The following is a 22,318-nucleotide window of genomic DNA, read 5'->3' as shown; positions in this document are numbered from 1 at the left end:
TAAGATTTTGGGGCCATAAAAGGCACATTTATTGTCCGATATCAGCGAAATTTTGGGCAGTGAGTTTGGTTTAGCCTTTTGACATCTTTCTTGAATTTTGGCGCAGATCGGATTAGATTTGAATATAGTTGCCATATAGACCGATATCTCAATTTAAGGTGATGGGCCCATAAAAGGCGCATTTATTGTCCGATGTCGCCGAAATTTGGGACAGTGACTTATGTTATGCTATTCGACATCCGTGTCGTATATGGTTCATATCGGTTTATTTTTAGATATAACTACTTAAAAGACCAATATTTTGTTATACACAATTGAACAATGACTTGTACTTATAAGTATTTGGACCAAATCGGAACATATTTCGATATAGCTGCTATGGGGCATTAGGTATGCACTTTTCACCGGATTTTGACGAAAGGTGGTTAACATATATCCGAGGTCGTAGGTATCCAAAGTTCGGCCCGGCCGAACTTAACGCCTTTTTACTTGTTTTAAATATTTTTGAGAGGTAACAAATGATGGAAATGGGGCGGAATTCAGTACTATATTTAGGTACCTCAATAACATCGCCACCTTTAGGAGGTGATAACCACCCCTGAAAAATTGTTTCTGGTGTTCTGCCAGGATTCGTAATCAAAAAATATTTTATCTCACATTTGTCCCGAATTATACCTTTTTTACTAGGATTGAAAAAAATTTTAACAAAATTGTTTAAAGGAGTACGCTCCTGTAAAGCCAGTGGACTAACATCGGCATCAGACCCCATTTCGAGCATACGGCACGGTACGCTACTGAATGTGACACTTGCAATTCAGTTTCCTGTCCAGGATTACTCCTAAGTATTTGACCATGTCAGATATCGTATCATATTCGTCTTCCTCGTAAACAGGCAGATTTCAGACTTCTCTGGGTTAGCATTGAGGCCCCTGAGTGTAGCCCAGTTGTATGCCGTCTGCAAGACTGGTTCGGATCCCTGCCCCTAGAAGTATCATAACATCGTCTGCATAGCAGACGGGTTCTAATCCCTCCTCATTCATTTCAACAATTTCAACAGAAATATTTTGATATAAAAAATAAACAAATAATCTGAAAGAAATAAACTGAAACAAAATTTTCATAAAAAAAGATTTGCAAAACTAACGGAATAAAATTTGAAACGGCAAACAACATTTTAACGTTAATTTTCTGACATAATATTGTAGAAAAAATTTTACAATCAAACTTTAGACAAAATGTCCAATGAAAGAAACAATTTTTTCTGCTAAAAAATTTTTGAGAAAATCTTCTATAAAAATAAGATTTTGACTAAAAATTCTTAAAAATAAAGTTTTTACCAAAAATTTTTGTTAAATAAAAATTCGACAAAAATTGTTAAAAAATTAAATTTTTAACAAATTTTCTATCAAAACAAAATTTGATAAATATTTCATTAAAAAAATTCAAATTTGAAAAAAAAAAATTTATAAGGATTAATTTTCCCGTTTGTTTCTATTTTGAGACGAGCTTAATGATCGATTTTTTATGCAATAGAAAAGGAAAGTCAGAGATCACAACACACCAACCAATGTGCGACGCGGTTCGTCCTTCATCCAACGACATTTGGTGTGAAAGCTTCAAGGGCCATATATTGGTAGGTCGAACTTGTATCGAATGCACAAAAAAAGCGATGTAAGTACGGCACTAAGAAAGTTTGATACATTTCGCACTAGCTGTTCTTTTCCACCGCATGTGTTTATGGATTTATGGCTTCGAAAGCTAGGCAACGCAACGGCTATCGCTGTGTGTCTAGGTTCGAATCCTGGCCGGGCTCCGTCGAATTTGTATTTTTAAGGTTTTTTGCCTGTTATGGGGAAGATTTCATAACTTCTCGATTGTTTCTCTTTTGAGACGAGCTCGAGCAAAGCTTTTTTATGCTGTAGAAAAGGAAAGCCATGGGACGCATTTCGTCCTTGGTGAGGGGACTCATTCAACCATATGAGGTGTGGTGGCTTTAAAGATCATACATTGGTAGGTAATATTTATATTGAACATACCACAAAATTGGATCAATATAAAGACCACAAGTCAAATGGCAGTTTTGGGTTATAATGATATCAAAAAAAAAAAAAAAAAACAAGTAAAAGCGTGCTAAGTTCGGCCGGGCCGAATCTTATATACCCTCCACCATGGATCGCATTTGTCGAGTTCTTTTCCCGGCATTTCTTCTTAGGCAAAAAAAAGTAAAAGCGTGCTAAGTTCGGCCGGGCCGAATCTTATATACCCTCCACCATGGATCGCATTTGTCGAGTTCTTTTCCCGGCATCTCTTCTTAGGCAAAACCGGATATAAGAAAAGATTTGCTCTGCCATTAGAGCGATATCAAGATATGGTCCGGTTCGGACCACAATTAAATTATATGTTGGAGACCTGTGTAAAATTTCAGCCAATTCGTATAAGAATTGCGCCCATTGGGGCTCACGAAATAAAATAGAGAGAACGATTTATATGGGATCTGTATCGGGCTATAGACCGATTCAGACCATAATAAACACGTTTGTTGATGGTCATGAGAGGATCCGTCGTACAAAATTTCAGGCATATCGGATAATAATTGCGACTTCTAGGGGTCAAGAAGTCAAGATCCCAGATCGGTTTATATGGCATCTATATCAGGTTATGAACCGATTTGAACCTTATTTGACACAGTTGTTGGATATAATAACAAAACACGTCGTGCAAAATTTCATTTCAATCGGATAAGAATTGCGCACTCTAGAGGCTCAAGAAGTCAAGACCCAAGATCGGTTTATATGGCAGCTTTATCAGGTTATGGACCGATTTCAACCATACTTGGCACAGTTGTTGGATATCATAACAAAACACGTCGTGCAAAATTTCATTCTGATCGGATAAGAATTGCGCACGCTAGAGGCTCAAGAAGTCAAGACCCAAGATCGGTTTATATGGCAGCTATATCAAAACATGGACCGATATGGCCCATTTACAATATCAACCGACCTACACTAATAAGAAGTATTTGTGTAAAATTTCAAGGGGCTAGCTTTACTCCTTCGGAAGTTAGCGTGCTTTCGACAGACAGACGGACAGACGGACGGACATGGCTAGATCGACACAAAATTTACGACGATCAAGAATATATATATTTTATGGGGTCTCAGACGAATATTTCGAGTAGTTACAAACAGAATGACGAAATTAGTATACCCCCATCTTATGGTGGAGGGTATAAAAATTTCGACCGCTTCTAGCACCCCACTAGTTTCCTCAATGGTATATAATTTTTTTTTTTGTAAACTTGCTATTATTGAAATGAAAGTAAAATCAACAAGTGAATGCGTGCTAATTTCGGCCGGGCCGAATCTTGCGTACCATGGATCCAGCTTAAAATGTACCCTTATTACCTGAGTTTGTATTTGAATTATTTTGATCTCAAGAAGTCATATCGTGATACCGGTACTTAGGGGGGCCTATATCACCATATTGACCGATTCGGATAAAACTTGGCACTGATGTCATAAGTCATAACATAAGATTTTGGCTAAATTTCATTCAAATCAGGTGAACACTTAGGCTTCTAGGGGCTCAAGAAGTCAAATCCGGGGATCGGTTTATATGGGGGCTATATCTGTTTATAGACCGATTCAGATCATACTTGTCACAGATGTTGGGAGTCATAACACAAGTTTGTTTCAAATTTCAGCCAAATCGGATAAAAATTGCGGCTTCTAGGGGCTCAAGAAATCAAATCCGGGTATCGGTTTATATGGGGGCTATATCCAAATCTGAACCAATATGGCCCATTTGCAATTCCGACCTACATGAAAAAGAAGAGTCTGTGCAAAATTTCAAGGAGCTAGCTTTATGCTTTCGATGGCAATAGTGATTTCGACAGACGGACGGACGGACAGGACTGGTTCGACACAGAATGTCGAGATGATTCAGAATATATTTACTTTATAGGGTGGCAGATCAATATTTCGAGGTGTTACAAGCAGAACGACTGGATAAGTATACCCCCATCCTATGGTGGTTGGTATTTAAACAAAATAAAAGCTTGCTAAGTTCGGCTGAGCCGAATCTTATATACCATCCTCCATTTGCTAGTTTTTTTCCCAGTAATAATGGAAAAAAAATTTGCCATGCTATTGGAGCCTTATCAGGTTATGGACCGATTCCAGACATACTTGATTTGGATGTTGGAGACCACAGTAGAAGTCATTGTGCAAAATTTCAAACAAATCGGATAAGAATTGCCCCATATAGGCTCAAAAAGTATAATAATTGCGCCCTCTAGAGGCTCAGGAAGTCAAGATCCAAGATCGGTTTATATGGCAGCTATATCAGGTTATGGACCGATTTGAACAATATGTAGCACAGTTGTTGGAAGTTGTACCAAAACACTTTATGCAAAATTTCGACCAAATCGTATAATAATTGCGCACTTCAGAGGCGCAAGGAGTCAAGATCCGAGATCAGTTTACGTAGCAGTTATATCAGGTTATGAACTGATTTGAACCTCACTTAGCACAGTTCATGGAAGCTGTAGCAAACTACTTCATACAAAATTTCAGCCAAATCGGTTAAGCATGGTGCCGTCTAGAGGCTCAAAAAGTCAAGATCCAAGATCGGTTTATATCGCAGCTATATCAAAACGTGGACCGATATGATTCATTTACAACCCCAACCGACCTACACTGATAGGATAGTATGTGTGCAAAATTTCAAGCACCTAGCTTAGTGTGCTTACCACAGACAGTCAGACGGATCGACATTGCTAGATCGACTTAAAATGTCATGGCGCTCAGGACTATATATATATATATATATATATATATATATATATATATATATATATATATATATATATATATTATGGGGCCCTAGACCAATATTTCGATGTGTTACATACGGAATAGCGAAGACAAGTATAACTCCATCCTTGATAAAGGGTATACAAATTAGATTTTGAAAAAAATGTTTCTTTGAATACAAGATTTTATTGAAATTTAGCTTTAAAAGGTAATCTCGAGGTTAGGTTGTCTTAAGAGAGTTTTTCGCAGAAATTTAGTCCTTAAAAAAATATTCATTAACATTTTGTCTTTAGAAAACATTTAATAAAAATGTTGTCCTTGGAAATTTTTGAGCAATTTTGTCTTTAAAAAGTAATTTCGAGGGGGGTCCGGTCCGTGCTAAAAATTTGTCATTAGAGAATATTACGCTAAAATTTTGTCTTTAGAAAATTTGTTTAGAAAAATTTTCATTTAAATTCTGCTTCTACTAAGAATTTCATTACAATTTTATCCTTAAGAAAAATCATTTTAAGGCGGCCCTGGCCTCAGCAAAATGTTGTATTTGTGCACTATTATAAATATGAAGTTTTGACCATTTTAAAGTATGTTATTGAAATTTTTTTGTTTAGAATAAATTTAACTTAAACTTTGTCACTTTGCCTCCCCCCCTACCACTCTCTGGCTGCGCCCCTGGCTCCTAATTGCTATACCCACCACCGAAAAATGGGTGTATATTAATTTTGCCATACCGTTTGTAGCACATCGAAATACTCAATCTTGCCATTTCCGTCTGCCCATCCGTCGGCAAATTTTGCCCATGAACATTCAACTAAGGAACAGGGGCAAACCTCTCTCATATCAATGAGTACAGTCCGATACAAGTTTGAGCTCAATGATAAGGGGCCTCCTTTTTATAGCCGAGTCCAAACGGCGTGCCGCAGTGGGACGGACACCTATTTGGAAAGAAGTTTCACATAGCATAGTACCTCACAAATGTTGCCAGCATTAGGAGGGGAAAACCACCACTGAAATTTTTTTCTGATGGTCTCGCCAGGATTCGAACCCAAGAGTTCAGCGTCATAGGTGGACATGCTAACCTCTGCGCTACAGTGGCCTCTACCTCGCTCGTCCGTCTGTTTGTTGAATTCGGGCTACAATCTTTAAAAAATATAGATATTGAACTGAAACTTTGCGCAGTTTCTTTTTTTTTTTTGTCCAGGCAGGACATCTGAAATATGGTTTAATGTGTTGTATTAGACCCTTACATATCCCTCCCCAATATGATGGAGATAGGACTATATGTTGATATAGCTGCCATGTAGACCAATATTCTGTTTTACTGTCTTGAACAGAGATTTGTATTAGATCCCTCGACGTCCATGCGGAATTTAGTCGAAATCGGATTATATTTCACTGTAGCTGTAGGTTTATAAATATTGAATTTTTCACCAGTTTTTGACGAAAGCGTGTTTATATGTATATCCGAGGTGGTGGGTAACCAAAGTTCGGCCCGGCCGAACTTCATGCCTTTGTATTTGTTGATAATAATTTTTTCATATTTTAAGTGCCAACTATTGTTCTCGGACCTTCATTTCTTATATGTTAGTTTTCGATTTTCACTATAATTTTTTTTAATTGGCAACGCATACACTTTAGGATTAAGTCTTTTAAGTTGAATTAATAACTGCGGTTGTTTTTTTTATAAATTTTACACAAAATATTTTTTTTTTATTTATAGATATATAGATATTTAAAAAATAATATACCGTTATCATCCGCCATATTGTAGCCGTTTATAATTTAATCCTTTTTAAATGTTTATCTCTGGGCAGAAGTAATCCACATTCGTTTGCACTTTGAGGACTTTCACAGGATTAAGAATAGTTACAACTCTTTGTTTTGAATTACAAGCCGTTAAAGCGCTGCAACGTTCTAAAGAAACGCGTCCACGTCTGTTAACGGCACTCAACAGACTAACTGAACTTTTGCTAACAATTAAGTCAAGAGTTTTCTCTTCATACACCAATACACTTGTGTGTGAACGCTGCTTACCTATACACCCTTAGATAGAGTGTTGGAAGTGTTGAGAGTTTATTTAGGCTCGATCATAGACTGCGGGGACATTATTATGACTGTAATCGTTTCTAGGTGTATTGTCATAAAACAAATCGAAATCTAGAGCAATTGAAGTAGGAGTTCCATATTCACACACACACACACATCTGTACTCACCCTCTTTACCCTTGCCCAGATTATGGTTTATACCAGCTTCTGCCAAAAACATATGACCCCCTTACCTCTTGGTGTTTGCCAAAATCACCTAAATATAATCTACGTTCTCCCTATCACATCGACCAGAAACTTGACGTTGAACATTCGAAGAGTTAAGATGCGATAACACTCAATTGGGCTTATCAAAGTGTTAAGAATTTATGAGACATATTTTGTTTATATGCTTAAAGCTTCTAGCCCCTTTTAGAATAGTGAAGTAAAAGATGAATTTTTTGAAGTTTAAATCATAACTAAAAGATGATGAAGGTAGGTTTTTTTTTGTTTGGAGGTCGCCGAAACACAACGGTGTAGTGAATAATGGCTACTTTTCCATTTACATTCCTTTAAGAAACCTCAGGAAAGCTTCTCTCACATCATTGAGTGCTATCTGATTCGAGTGTAATTGTTTTTCTAGTCAAGTCCCAACAACCTAATGCCGAAGTTTCGCCACAAATAAAGGCGTCACAAATGTCGCCAGCATTAGTAAGACGATAACCACCACTGAAAATTTGTTTCTGGTGTTCTTGCCAGAATTTTCGCCCTGCGTTGAGGGCCTTCTTATTGGTCATGCAGTGAGCGCCCGATGATAGACTTGGCAGATGTTCAGTTACAGAAAAAAAATTTTTTTTGGGTGTTATTACTGGATACAAAAAACTGAATTTTTCTGGAAAGGGCAAAAAAAGACTTCTAGCTTTATACCGCTATGGCCACAGAGTCTATGTCTGTGGCAAAAATGCAAATTTTTACCATGAACATTCCACTTAGGAACAGGGTCAAACTTCTCACATATCAATGAGTGCAGTCCGATTCAAGTTTAAGCTCAATGATAAGGGGCTTCCTTTTTATAGCCGATTCCGAAGGGCAGTCCGACACCTCTTTGGAGAGAAGTTTTACATGGCATATTACCTCACAAATGTTTCCGGCATTAGGAGGGGGAAACCAACGCTAAAAATTGTTCTGATGGTCTCGCCAGGATTCGAACCCAGGAGTTCAGTGTCATAGGCGGACATACCAACCTCTGCGTTACTTTAGCCTCTATGGCAATGACTCACAGCTTCTTCCGCATTAAACAGCAAGGGAAGTGTCAGTGTTTTCTAAAGGGTGATTTTTTTGAGGTTAGGATTTTCATGCATTAGTATTTGACAGATCACGTGGGATTTCAGACATGGTGTCAAAGAGAAAGATGCTCAGTATGCTTTGACATTTCATCATGAATAGACTTACTAACGAGCAACGCTTGCAAACCATTGAATTTTATTACCAAAATCAGTGTTCGGTTCGAAATGTGTTCATTCACCGTAACGTTGCGTCCAACAGCATCTTTGAAAAAATACGGTCCAATGATTCCACCAGCGTACAAACCACACCAAACAGTGCATTTTTCGGGATGCATGGGCAGTTCTTGAACGGCTTCTGGTTGCTCTTCACTCCAAATGCGGCAATTTTGCTTATTTACGTAGCCATTCAACCAGAAATGAGCCTCATCGCTGAACAAAATTTGTCAAAATTTGAACACATTTCGAACCGAACACTGATTTTGGTAATAAAATTCAATGATTTGCAAGCGTTGCTCGTTAGTAAGTCTATTCATGATGAAATGTCAAAGCATACTGAGCATCTTTCTCTTTGACACCATGTCTGAAATCCCACGTGATCTGTCAAATACTAATGCATGAAAATCCTAACCTCAAAAAAATCACCCTTTATATGACGATATTTTTATATCGAGAGGTTTTTGACAGAACCTAGAAAAATAAAATGAAGATCTTTTCGTGTCCAAGTCTTAATCTTTCAATTTCCTTTTGTAGAATTCGCTTAATTGAAAACAGCAAAACACGGGGAATTTGTTTAGATTATTCGATGTTTGCAATTATACGAGGCTCCTGAAAAACTATTCTGAGTTCGGATAATGGAACCATTGCTCTGACATAGCCAATTAAAGTAATGGTTAATTGAAATTCAGGGGCAAACTTCTCACATATCAATGAGTGCCGTCCCATTCAAGTCTAATCTAAATTATAAGGGGTCTCCCTTTTATAGCAGAGTCCGAACGGCGTGTCGCAGTGCAGAGAGGTGTCTCTTTGGAGAGAAGTTTTACATGGCATAGTACCTCACAAATGTTACCAGCATTAGGAGGGGAAAATCACCACTGAAAATTTTCTCTGGTGATCTCGCCAGGATTCGACACAGGCGTTCAGCGTCATAGGCGGACATGCTAACCTCTGCGTTACGGTGGCCTCCTGTTCCTTAGTGGAATATTCATGAGTAAAATTTGCATTTGCATTTAATTGAAATTCGTTTCGTTTTACCGAAGTTCAGGTAATTGGAAGAAGTTCTGATAACTGTAATACTTTTCAATTTAATCATCTGAAATAGTAAAAATTATTCAACCCACATACATATTATGTATGTGGTTTAAAATTCACCGCTTCGAAAATTGGAACGTAAACGCCTTCTTGTTCCTATCGTTGAACCATGCAGATCGCTTCAAAAAGCCCAACAACTTGCGAATGCTCAAATCCGCTGAATCAGACAGGATCTCAAAGAAATGAGAACATATAGTAGAACTCCTTCTGACTTCCAGTGCGGGACACAAACACAGAAGGTGTTCTGTAGTCTCTTCCTCTTCGATGACCTAACAGCTTCTGTAAAAGTCATTGCTGGCAACCTTCAGTCTGTCAGCATGATTTCCGATTAGACAGTGACCTGTCATAACGGACACAATAACTGAGACGTCTTTTCCAGCCAATGACAGTAAAGCGGCAGACTTCTTCAAGTGTAGATTAGGCCTCATAGTTTCGGAATGCTCACAGCGCACAGAACAGGTGAATTTTGAACTGTTCTGGGTGCCGGACCACAGAGATATCCCAGGGAATTGTATGGCGGACGAGCTTGTGAGACTAGGAACTACCTTACACATTCCAGGGAAACTGAAATCTGTGGGTGTTGCCTCTAGCGACATGTAAGCTAAGTTTTCAGGATCATGCCCGAAGGACTACGAATGATAGATGATCACAAAGAGGGCACTGCGAGCATTCCGAGACTATGAGACCTAATCTATACTTGAAGAATTCTGCCGCTTTGATGTCATTGGCTAGAAAAGACGTCTCAGTGATTGTGTCATAATTTCTATCTATAAGATATGTTTCTATACAGATTAATATAACGAAGATCTTTGGCCTTCGTTTGGTAAAGTGTTCCTGCTTTCGGAATAAAAATGATCTTTGTGTTCCTCCATCCCACAGTAATATATGACATGCTGATACAAGCAGAGTATATCTGCCTTAGCCAAGGAACCAGTCTATCAGACACAGCTTGTAATTCAACCGGTGATACATCATTAGGGCCTGGCGACTTAAAGGAGTCGAAACTTCTTATCGCCCAAAGACACAATTTCCCCAATAATCTCTGACAAATATATGCCAGTGACAACCTCTTCTGGTGCCACGTTGTCCGTTGGAGAATTTCCCGGGAAACTCAACGAGTAGTTCTAGTGTTTCCTCACTAGACATTTTCCATACATTCTCTGACTTCTGAATATACCCCACCGTAATATGTCTCGAGGACAGAATCTTCCTTAACCTAGACGCCACAGATGTATTCTCCACAGAGCTGCAGAATTCTACTTAGGACTTGTTTTGAGCCTTTCTCAACTCACCCTTATAATTTCTTAGCTCAGTCTTATAGATGTCACAATCGTGTGGGGCTCTTGTTCCTTTTGCTCTGTTGAAGAGTTTTCTGAAGTCCTTCCTTAGACCAACCAGCTCTGGGGTCCACCATGGCGGTCGCTGTGTGCTCCTTGGCTTTACACTTGGATATGCTGATTCTCTTGACCATTATGTCTATATCCTCCGCAGTTGTCACCTCCTTTTCTGGTCTAGAAGGGATAGTCGTGCAGAGTGTGTTCTAAAATTTATCCCAATACGTATTTCTTCTGTTTAGCTGAGGGAAAAGGCTGAAACTAAAATAACGATGATAAGAGAAGCGGTGGTCATCCAACACTTCCCAGTTGCATATTCTTGATCTTATATCTTCCGTTTTTCCTAGAATCTCCTGCCTGTTCCTGGTAATAAGGTCGGTTTACCTCCTTTATTACAAATCGCCAGATTTCAACTTATAATATATTCGATATTTGGAGGCCACCGTAGCGCAGAGGTTTGCATGTGCGCCTATGGCGCTGAACGCCTGGGTTCGAATCCTGGCGAGACCATCAGAACAAATTTTCAGCGGTGGGTTTCTCCTCCTTATGCTGACAACATTTGTGAGGTACTATGCCATGTAAAACTTCACTCCAAAGACGTGTCGCACTGCGGCACTCCGTTCGGACTCGGCTATAAAAAGGAGGCTTCTGATCATTGAGCTTAAACTCGAATTGGACTGCACTCATTGATTTGTGAGAAGTTTGCCCCTGTTCCTAAGGGGAATTTTCATGGGCAAAATTTGCATTAGCATCACTTCCTACGATGAGACTCTTTTTAACTGCATAATCAGCTTCAACCAGCAACAAAAGGCTTGAAGCCGGCATCTCTGAATCGTGTGCCATATGTAGGGAAGGCAGTCAGTAATGAGATTTATTAATTTCAAGGCTGGCTACTACTGAATCTTCAGTGCTTAGCGACGGAAAAAGAAAAACATTTAGACAACTCTTTGCAATCATACAGACTCTGTGTCTCCCATTCACCGTAATCTTGAGAATGGGCGAAAATGATAAAACAAGCTGGGTCAAATATTTGACAAATCTAAACGTATCTTAAGAATTCTTTTGAATCAATTATTTTCAATGCAAGAGTATTCAATTTAGCGAAACCGGCTGTATTACAAGCTTTATATTGAACCACTTTTTCGTTTTGAGGATTTAACATCAATTCATAAATTTTGGGATATTTTCATGATTTTATTACAATTATCATTTGACTCATTTGGCATCCCTATATCTATCAATGAAACTTTATATCGAGTTCTATTTGTACAAACATCTGTTGTTTTATGAAATAGTGCTCTCAGTATTTTTAAACTAATATTTTTATGGCAAAGAGTGAAATCACTGGCAACGCAGACTTGAATGGTTAAAAGCTAACCATGACTCAATGGTGTTATCAGCTACATTTTGTAACACTTGACACGAGGGGGGATTTACTCATTTTTCTAATGGGCTTGAAAACACGTATCCACTACCGATAAAAGAAAAAAAATATTTAATCTGTTTTGTTTCATTGACAATCTCCTATTATATCTTATATTAAATAATATCAGTGAATAAGAAATCTGTGAAATAAACCTACTTTAAAACTGCATTAAGTTTAATGAATATGGGCATTAAAGTTTAATGTAATGTTATACCCACCACCATAGGATGGGGGTATACTAATCTAGTCATTCCTTTTGTAACACCTCGAAATATTGATCTAGGGTCCCATAAAGTATATATGATTCGAACTAGCCATGTCCGTCCGTCCGTCCGTCGAAATCACGATAGGGGTCGAGCACGTAGAGATAGCCGCTTAAAATTTTGCACAGATACTTTTGAATACGTGGGTCGTTGGGGATTGCAAATGGGCCATATCGATTCAGATTTGGATATAGCTCCCATATAAGCCAATCTTACGATTTGACTTCTTGAGCCCGTGGAAGCCACAATTTTTGTCCGATTTGGCAGAAATTTTGCACATACAACAACTGTGTCAAGTACGGTCAAATTCGGTCAAGAACCTGAACATTCCATTAAGGAACAGGGACAAACGTCTTACATATCAATGAGAGCTGTTCGTTTTAAGTTTTAGCTCAATGATAAGGGACCTACTTTTTATAGCCAAGACCGAACGGCGTGCCGCAGTACAATACCTCTTTGGAGAGAAGTTTTTACATGACATAGTACGGATGTTACGAAGTAATTACATGTTTTTTGCGATAAATTCTTACAGAAGTTGTGACAAACATTAATTTTGTTTAACCCTGACAATTCTTTTCACTCTTAACATATAAAACACTTTATTCAGGGTTTCAACAAGTATTTATAAATTTGTTTATGAAATAATTTAACGTCATGTATATTTTTATACCCTACACCACCACTGTGGTACAGGGTATTATAAGTTTGTGCATTTGTTTGCAACGCTAAGAAGGAGAAGAGCTAGACTCATTGATTAGTATACCCATCGACTCAGAATCACTTTCTGAGTCGATTTAGCCATGTCCGTCTGTGAGTCCATGTATATTCTTTTAATCAAAGTGCAGGTCGTATTTGATGTCCAATCATCACGAAATTTCGCACATATGACTTTTTGGACGAACGCTATTGAATTTGGTCAAAATCAGTTCAGATTTAGAAGTAGCTCCCATATATATGTATCGCCCGATTTGTACTTAAATGGCCGTAATAGATAAAATTTGTAACCGATACGCACAAAATTTGGCATGGACTGTTTTGTTACTAATCTTAACATATTTGCGAAATTGTATCAAAATCGGTTCAGATTTAAATATAGCTCCCATATATATGTATCGCCCAATTTGTAGCTACAATTTTCAAACGATTTGGACATAATTTGGCATGGACTGTTTTGTTACTGATCTTAACATACGTGCAAGATTTCATCAAAGTCGGGTCAGATTTTGATATAGCTCCCATATATATGTATCGCCCGATTTGCACTTAAATGGTCGTAGTAACGAACAGTTTTGTTACTGATCTTAACATATACCCAAAATTTCATAAAAATCGGATCAGATTTGGATATATGTATGTATCGCCTGATTTGCACTTATATGGCCGTAGTAACAGCATATTTCGACCGATCTGCATAAAATTTGGCACGAATTGTTTTGTTACTGAGCTTAACATATTTTGGATGTACTACCCATGGCCGTAGTAACAACAATTTTCAAACGGTCTGTTTAAAAGTCGGTTCAGATTATGATATAGCTCTCATATACATATATATTTATATATTGCCCGAATTTACAATTGTAGGGTAGGTGTAGGGCATTATATAGTCTGCTCCGCTCGACTTTTGCCTTTCTTTACTTGTTTTATTTGAGAATTGATTTGTGCAAATTGAAAAGGATGCCAAACTCAAACTTTTGCCGATTATAAGCAGATCTTAGTTGGCACTTCAAACGCTTTCGGACATAGTTGGATTTGTTTCGATGTATTTCGCAAAACTCAATTATGGGTTTCTATTATAAATAAAACAATAAATTACTTACAGGAGTTGATATTTCTTTATCGCATAAATATTACCAACCAATGTATGTGCCTCAGAAATGTTTTGACAAGTTCCACCACCATTGGTTATTAGTATACCTGGGGGTATACTAATCAATCCGTTTGTAACACCTCGAAATATTCATCTAACCCCATAAAGTATATACGTTCTTGATCGTCTCGACGTTCTAAGTCGATCTAGCCATGTCCGTTCGTCCGACCGTCCGTCAGTCTAGTTCACGATAGCGGTCGAACTCGTAAAGCTATCCGCTTGAAATTTTGCACAGATGGTTTCTATTAATGTAGGTCGCTAGGGATTGCAAATTGGCTATATCGGTTCAGATTTGAATATATGTAGCTCCCATATAAACCGAATCCCGATTTGACTTCTTGAGCCCTTACAAGCCGCAATTTTTAACCAATTAAGCTGAAATTTTTCATGTAGTGTTCCGTTGTGACTTTCAACAACTTTGGACGGTACTTGGCACAGTTGTTGAAAGTCACAACGGAACACTATAACCTGATATAGCTCCCAAATAAACCGATCGCCCGATTTGGTTTCTTGAGCCCCTGGAAACCGCAATTTTTATCCGATTTGGCCGAAATTTTGCACAAAGTGTTCTGTTATGACTCTCAACAACTGTGCCAGGTGCGGTCTAAATCAGTCTATAACTATTTAGATATAGCTCCCATATTTTAACAGAATCCATGATGGTGGGTTCCAAGTATTCGGCCCGGCCGAACTTAGCACGCTTATACTTGTTGTCAACAGACATGCCAGCATAGACCATAGAAGAAGCCATTGTGCAAAATTTCATCCATATCGAAATATCATCGAAATATTGATTTGAGACCCAACAAAGAATATATATTGGGTTGCCCAAAAAGTAATTGCGGATTTTTTAAAAGAGAGTAAATGCATTTTTAATAAAGCTTAGAATGAACTTTAATCAAATATACTTTTTTACACTTTTTTTTCTAAAGCAAGCTAAAAGTAACAGCTGATAACTGACAGAAGAAAGAATGCAATTACAGAGTCACAAGCTGTGAAAAAATTTGTCAACGCCGACTATATGAAAAACCCGCAATTACTTTTTGGGCAACCCAATATTTTGAATCATTCTGACATTCTATGTCGCTTTAGTCGTCCGTCCGTCTGCCGAAAGTTTGCTAACTTTCGAAGGAATAAAACCAGTCGCTTCAAATTTTGCATAAATACTTCTTACTGATGTAGGTCGGTTGGGATTGTAAATGGGTCATATCGGTCTATGTTTTGATATAGATGCCATATTAACATTTTACACGTAGTGTTTTTATATCACTTCCAACAACTGTGCTAAGTATGGTTCAAATCGGTTCATAACCTGATATAGCTGCCATATAAACCGATCTTAGGTCTTGACTTTTTGAGCTTTTAGAAGGCGCAATTCTTATTCGATTTAGCTATAATTTTGCACTTGGAGTTTTGGTATCACTTTCAACATTTGTGCGAAGTGTGGTCCAAATCGGTTCATAACCTGGTTTAGGTGCCATATAAACCGATCTTGGATCTTAACTTATTACGCCGCTAGAGGGCGCAATTCTCATCCGATTTGGCTAAAATTTTGCATGAGGAGTTATAATATGACTTCCAAATAATGTGATAAGTATGGCGCAAATTGGTGCATAAACTGATATAGCCGCTATATAAACTGATCTGGGATCTTGTCTTCTTGAGCCTCTAGAGAGCGCAATTCTCATCCGATTTGGCACAAACGGCTTCTCCCATTGCCTTTAACATACGTGAGCAATATGGTCTGAATCGATCTATAGCTTATACAGCTCCCGTATAAACCAATCTGCCGATTTTGCTTCTTGAACCCCGAATCGGACTATAACTTGATATAGCTCCTCCTCCATCCTTATTCATTATTCTTTGTTTGCCTAAAAAAAGATACTGCGCAAAGAACTCGTCAGATGCAATACATGGTGGAGGGTATATAAAAATCGACACGGCCAAACTTAGCACGCTCTGATTTTGTTACTTAAAATAGCTACCTGAAATGTTTGCTAAAACAACAGTGATGTATACTTTCATATTTTTTGCAGACAAAACTGCTGGTTCAACAAACTTTTTTGCTATTTCGAAAAAATAATTTGTTAAATATAAATCTGAAATGGATTAAAAAAGAATGTTGCAAATTCAGATTTTTTAGTTTCTTTTTTATATTGCATAACTTTGAAATTTCGCATGAAAACTTTTCTTTCTTGGTTTTTAGTGTAAAACACCTCTATTACCACTTATTTTGGGAAAACCCAAACAACTCGAAGTTGTGCATTTTTTTGTATTAGTTTAGATTCATATCAGCCTGTATTGGCCATACGCAAATGTTATTGCGAACAATTCAATCTTCAGCGTTATCAACACTGCAATATTTTTGGACTATATTTTTGCTTTATAGTACGCATATTGTATACATTCATGATTTCAAATAAATATATTTTATTGATTTAGGAGCACTAATTATATGTACCTTATTTACATACTATTTCAACGGTCAGTTTTAAACTACCATAAGAAATAATTGTATGTATGTACGCGTGAAAGAATTTTTGTTCTGTATATATTGATAAAAAAAAAACTTTTTAAAATGTATTGAAAAAAAAAAAACTAGCGATTTTTGAATATGTTTTTCTAATTAATTAACAAGTAAGAGCGTGCTAAGTTCGGCCGGGCCGAATCTTATATACCCTCCACCATTGTTCGCATTTGTCGAGTTCTATGCGCGGTATCTCTTTTTAATATACATAGAATATTCAATAAGAACTGTTGTCCTATTGGAGCTATATCAAGTTATAGTCCGATTCGGACCATAAATGAATCCAGATTGACATTGTAGAAGTCATTGTGTAATATTTCAGTTCATTCGGATAAGAATTGCGCCTTGTAGGGGCTCAAGAAGCAAAATCGGGAGAAAGATTTATATAAGAGCTGTATCAAGCTATTGATCGATTCAGACCATACTAGACACGTATGTTGAAGGTCATGAGAGAAGCCCTTGTACAAAATTTCAGCTAAATCGGATGAGAATTGCGCCCTCTAGAGGTTCAAGAAGTCAAGATCCCAGATCGGTTTATATGGCAGCTATACCAGATTATGAACCGATTTGAATCATACTAAGCACAGTTGTTGAAAGTAATACCAAAACACTACGTGCAAAATTTCAGTTAAATCGGGCGATAATTGCGCCTTCTAGAGGCTCAAGAAGTCAAGACCCCAGATCGGTTTATATGGCAGCTATATCAAAACATGGACCGATATGGCCCATTTACAATACCAACCGACCTACACTACTGAGAAGTATTTTTGCAAAATTTCAAGCGGCTAGCTCTACTCCTTCGGAAGTTAGCGTGCTTTCGACAGACAAACGGACGGACATGGCTAGATCGACATAAAATTTAGCGACGATCAAGAATATAAATACTTTATGGGGTCTCAGACGAATATTTCGAGTAGTTACAAACAGAATGACGAAATTAGTATACCCCCCATCCTATGGTGGAGGGTATAAAAAAAAAAATAAGCCCTCACATAATCCTTTTATATATGTCAAGCCACACTTGCTAGCCAATAAAACGCCCTTTCTGCTAACAACATTGTATTTAACGTTGACCAACACTAAAATTCATCCGAAAAAGGCAAATATTGAACGAACCAAAGATATTAAAGATATTTATTAATGAATAAATGGTGACAATGCAAATGAATGTTCCATTATGGAACTCCACTGCACCACTGAGTTTCGGTGGCCTCCATGGTGATTATAGGTATGTTTAATTACCCGATAAGCGGATATTTTCGCTTATTTTGTATTGAAACAGATGCTTACTAAGCGCCTTGCGGTATGCCCGTATATTTATTGCCAATTTTTTAGGACATTGTTGGAAAGCGTGTAAAATAGAAAACATATGGTATCATCATTCAATCCGAATGACAATGACTGAAAGAGGAAGAACGCAACATATTTACTAAATAATTAAACCTTCGGGAATGCATATATTGCTTCAAATTTTAATAAAATCAAAATTGTCAGTTTGCGCTTTCGTTTTTTGGTCTTAAAATCGTCTTAAGAATTCATTGCAGGATATTGTCCGGGTATAGACCATTTTGTTCAATGCTTTCTATTCCAAGAATAGCTCAGCAAAGAACTCTTAAAAGCAAGGCAAACTGTGTGATGCTCGTAAAAAGTATTTGACTGGCCACCTGTATGGCGATTTCTGATGCGCCATGAATCTTCATCAGCGGGCTTCCTTAAATGGGTCATGGATCTTTCCATACCAACCCTAACTTATTTGTTCTTTGGACTGCGATCAGCCAACGGCTGACCGGCAAGTTGTTTGTGTATATTTATTGCTGTTGGTATTACTGGATAAGTCGGATTTGAATAAGGAAAGTATGATTTTATCTGTCTTCGTTTTGCGAAGAGCGTTTTAGCAGTCCATAAGCTAGCGAGTCCGCTAGATTGACAGACATAACGAAAAAAGCTTTATGAGGGCAGCCCCCGAGGGGACATAAAGTCCAATTAGAAAAATAAATGGTTTAAATGTAAGTAAACGGTGATTTTTTTTGAGGTTAGGATTTTCATGCATTAGTATTTGACAGATCACGTGGGATTTCAGACATGGTGTCAAAGAGAAAGATGCTCAGTATGCTTTGACATTTCATCATGAATAGACTTACTAACGAGCAACGCTTGCAAATCATTGAATTTTATTACCAAAATCAGTGTTCGGTTCGAAATGTGTTCAAATTTTGACAAATTTTGTTCAGCGATGAGGCTCATTTCTGGTTGAATGGCTACGTAAATAAGCAAAATTGCCGCATTTGGAGTGAAGAGCAACCAGAAGCCGTTCAAGAACTGCCCATGCATCCCGAAAAATGCACTGTTTGGTGTGGTTTGTACGCTGGTGGAATCATTGGACCGTATTTTTTCAAAGATGCTGTTGGACGCAACGTTACGGTGAATGAACACATTTCGAACCGAACACTGATTTTGGTAATAAAATTCAATGATTTGCAAGCGTTGCTCGTTAGTAAGTCTATTCATGATGAAATGTCAAAGCATACTGAGCATCTTTCTCTTTGACACCATGTCTGAAATCCCACGTGATCTGTCAAATACTAATGCATGAAAATCCTAACCTCAAAAAAATCACCCTTTATAAGCTACTCTTGTTTGAACCGTTGAGTGGAAAAGACGTGGTGTTATTCACTCCGCAAGAGTTTTCCTGTAACTCGAAGTAGGTTATTATTTTTGGAGGAAAAATTTAAGTCACTCATGGATAGCGGCGATAGAGGTATCCATTAGTCAGTTGATTATCTGCGTCTGTTTCCAGTGGAGAGGCAGATCTAGAGCCTTGGAGTAGGCTTTGAATGGACTCCAAAGACCCAACAGCTGCGGTGATGGTATCAGACCATAGCATGTTGTCTGCTACTGAAACCACGACTGGTGGAGCGGCTGGCCCAGGCTACACTAGCCGACAGACGACTGGTCAGCAGGGGCTTTTGACGAAGACACCTGGTTCGAGTCTAAAGGACAAGGCCGAAGCTATTCTTTCTTCGCATGCCTTAAATAAGCCTAGGCCATCGGCCTTCCCCGGCAAACCAACACGCTCTTCAAGGGTTTAAAATAATAGAAGAAGCATCGCTCTCAGGTTTATTAAGAGGCTTGGTACGAATGATTCTAATACTCTCACTAATAGGGAGAGAGGCTCCCCAAATTTGGTTAGGAAATTCGCTGCACAAGCTACCCCAAAGACTATACGTCTAGATTCGGAAACTGCACCGCAGTCAGCCAAATGGCTGCGGCCACCTGGAGGGCATCCCATGCCTAAAAAAACTAGGGCGAACAACAGTAAGATGGGTCCAAGAACCTTCGCTAATGTCGCTAGGGACAGTTTGGTCATGGTAGTTATCGACAAGGGAGAAGAACAGGGCTGCATACGTAGGAATAATTGGAGTGGGATAGTCAATGGACCGTTATCTGTATACTCCGATGCCCTTGCGGAATTTCTTGGGTCTATTCCAGTTTGTGGAGAGAGGCACTGTGCTGTTATCGAGGCCCTGTGCAAAATTTCAAGCGGCTAGCTTTTCGCCACCGTAGCGCAGAGGTTAGCATGTCCGTTGAACGCCTGGGTTCGAATCCTGGCGAGACCATCAGAAAAAATTTTCAGCGGTGGTTTTCCCCTCCCAATGCTTGCAACATTTGTGAGGTACAATGCCATGTAAAATTTCTCTCCAAAACGGTATCGCACAGCGGCACGCCGTTCGGACTCGGCTGTAAAAAGGAGGCCCCTTATCATTGAGCTTAAACTTGAATCGGACTGCACTCATTGATATATGAGAAGATTGCTTCTGTTCCTTAGTGGAATGTTCAATGCAAAATTTGCAAATTTGCAGTTTTTCGCATTTGACCGCAATCGCGATTTCGACAGACGGGTGAACAGAATGTCGAGTCGATCAAGAACATATATACTTTATGGGGTCACAGATCAATATTTCGAGGTGTTACGAACGGAATGATTTGATTATTATACCCCCATCATATGATGGTGGGTATAAAAATTTCCAATACGAAATTCGGAACACATTTCGTTTAACAATTTAGGGTGTTTTTTCAAAATAAAAATTCACCCCAAACTTTAACATGCAAATAGACACCAAAATTGACATATTCACTACAAATATTTTATTTTAGTTTACTGTGGAAATTTGGCATATAAATGAATTAAACAGGGGTAGTTACGTAAACGATTTGTAACAATGCCGGGCTTTGACATAGGATATGTTCCAACGTTTCTTCACTTCTTTCCTACTTCTCGTCAGTAAAAGCCGTGTCATTTCAAAATCCGAATCCCCCATAAGGTTTATGTTGTATTACCGACCGTTTTACTGATGTACGTCCTTAACTCCGACTGCGCCGCCACAAAAGCCAACAAGTTTAAGAATGGCAGCCCTCTAGCCTTTACGGCCAATTCATCGGCTCTTTCGTTTCCCTATTGGCCGGCATTTAAATAATGCGGCTCATGCTATCTTCACTTCTTACATCCCAAAAAGGTTCGGGACCTCACCGTCCTGGTTGTTATAGCCCTGATGGACCATCTTACACATTACGTGATCGCCCAGATTTCCGCTTGCAGAATCGTAAAATGCTATGACAGTCAGAAACAGATCTCAGTCCCTGCTCCTATCCTCTAGTTATCCTCCAATCGCCTTAAGTCTCATAGCCGCTGTGGCTGCCTTATACTTAAACTGTATGTATATGAGTCGGATATCTAAAATAGTCTCCAGTACCCTAGTAAGATTGGTCCTCATCACCCCGCCTGTGATAAGCCAACATCTTAACCTGTTGTAATATCCTTATGTTGTATTTTTTTCGTTCGCAATACTGCAAACTAAGGCGTAAGTAATTATTGGACTATTCACGCTTCAGTAGAGCCAGTGTACTATACTCGGATTCACTCCTAAGTATTTGAACTTGTCGGAAGCAACAAAATGTGCTGCGTCAAATTGGACTACCTACGTCATCCTCGTAAGAATACAGATTTCAGTTTTCTCTGGGTTACCATTCAGACCACTAGGTCTAGCCCAGTCATTTGCCATCTCCATGACATTTTCAGGCTTTCTGCATAACTGATTTGGATCTTTACCCCTTAGAAATATTATAACATCTTCCGCATAACAGAAGGGTTGAAAACCATCCTCATTCAGGATCCGTAGTAGACTATTAATCGTTGTTCCCCACTGGATCGGCGATAAATTGCTCTATATACGATTGAAAGCTTGCAAATTAAAATGTTCGATAGGTATGCATGTTGTATAAAAAATAGCTTAACTTTATTGTGGCTGTTGATACGAGTTAGCATCGATCTAAATTTACACGCGATATTTTATTTATAATAGTTTAGCTTTGAAGTTTAGCGTAGAATTTCTGCGAATGTTCATATCGATGGGGTTTCAATAAAAAATTTGATATCCCTTAAAAAATTTAAAAATTATTTGTTTAATTCC

The 22,318-nt window shown here is 38.3% G+C and overlaps 1 protein-coding gene across 2 annotated transcripts in view; it reads right to left on the bottom strand.

Moving 5' to 3' along the window:
• Nucleotides 1-6,762, bottom strand: part of LOC106093306 (peptide transporter family 1) — a 31,238-nt gene extending 24,476 nt beyond the window's left edge. For both annotated transcript variants that reach the window (XM_013260356.2, XM_013260357.2), the window contains exon 1: nt 6,560-6,762. In XM_013260356.2, the coding sequence (XP_013115810.2) occupies nt 6,560-6,575 (16 nt within the window). In that variant the 5' untranslated portion in view covers nt 6,576-6,762. The remainder of the gene's footprint in view (nt 1-6,559) is intronic.
• Between the last annotated feature and the right edge of the window lie 15,556 nt (nt 6,763-22,318).

The sequence above is a fragment of the Stomoxys calcitrans genome, chromosome 4, assembly GCF_963082655.1.
Source record: "Stomoxys calcitrans chromosome 4, idStoCalc2.1, whole genome shotgun sequence".
Classification (NCBI taxonomy): domain Eukaryota; kingdom Metazoa; phylum Arthropoda; class Insecta; order Diptera; family Muscidae; genus Stomoxys; species Stomoxys calcitrans.
This window is presented reverse-complemented; position numbering and strand designations above follow the sequence as displayed.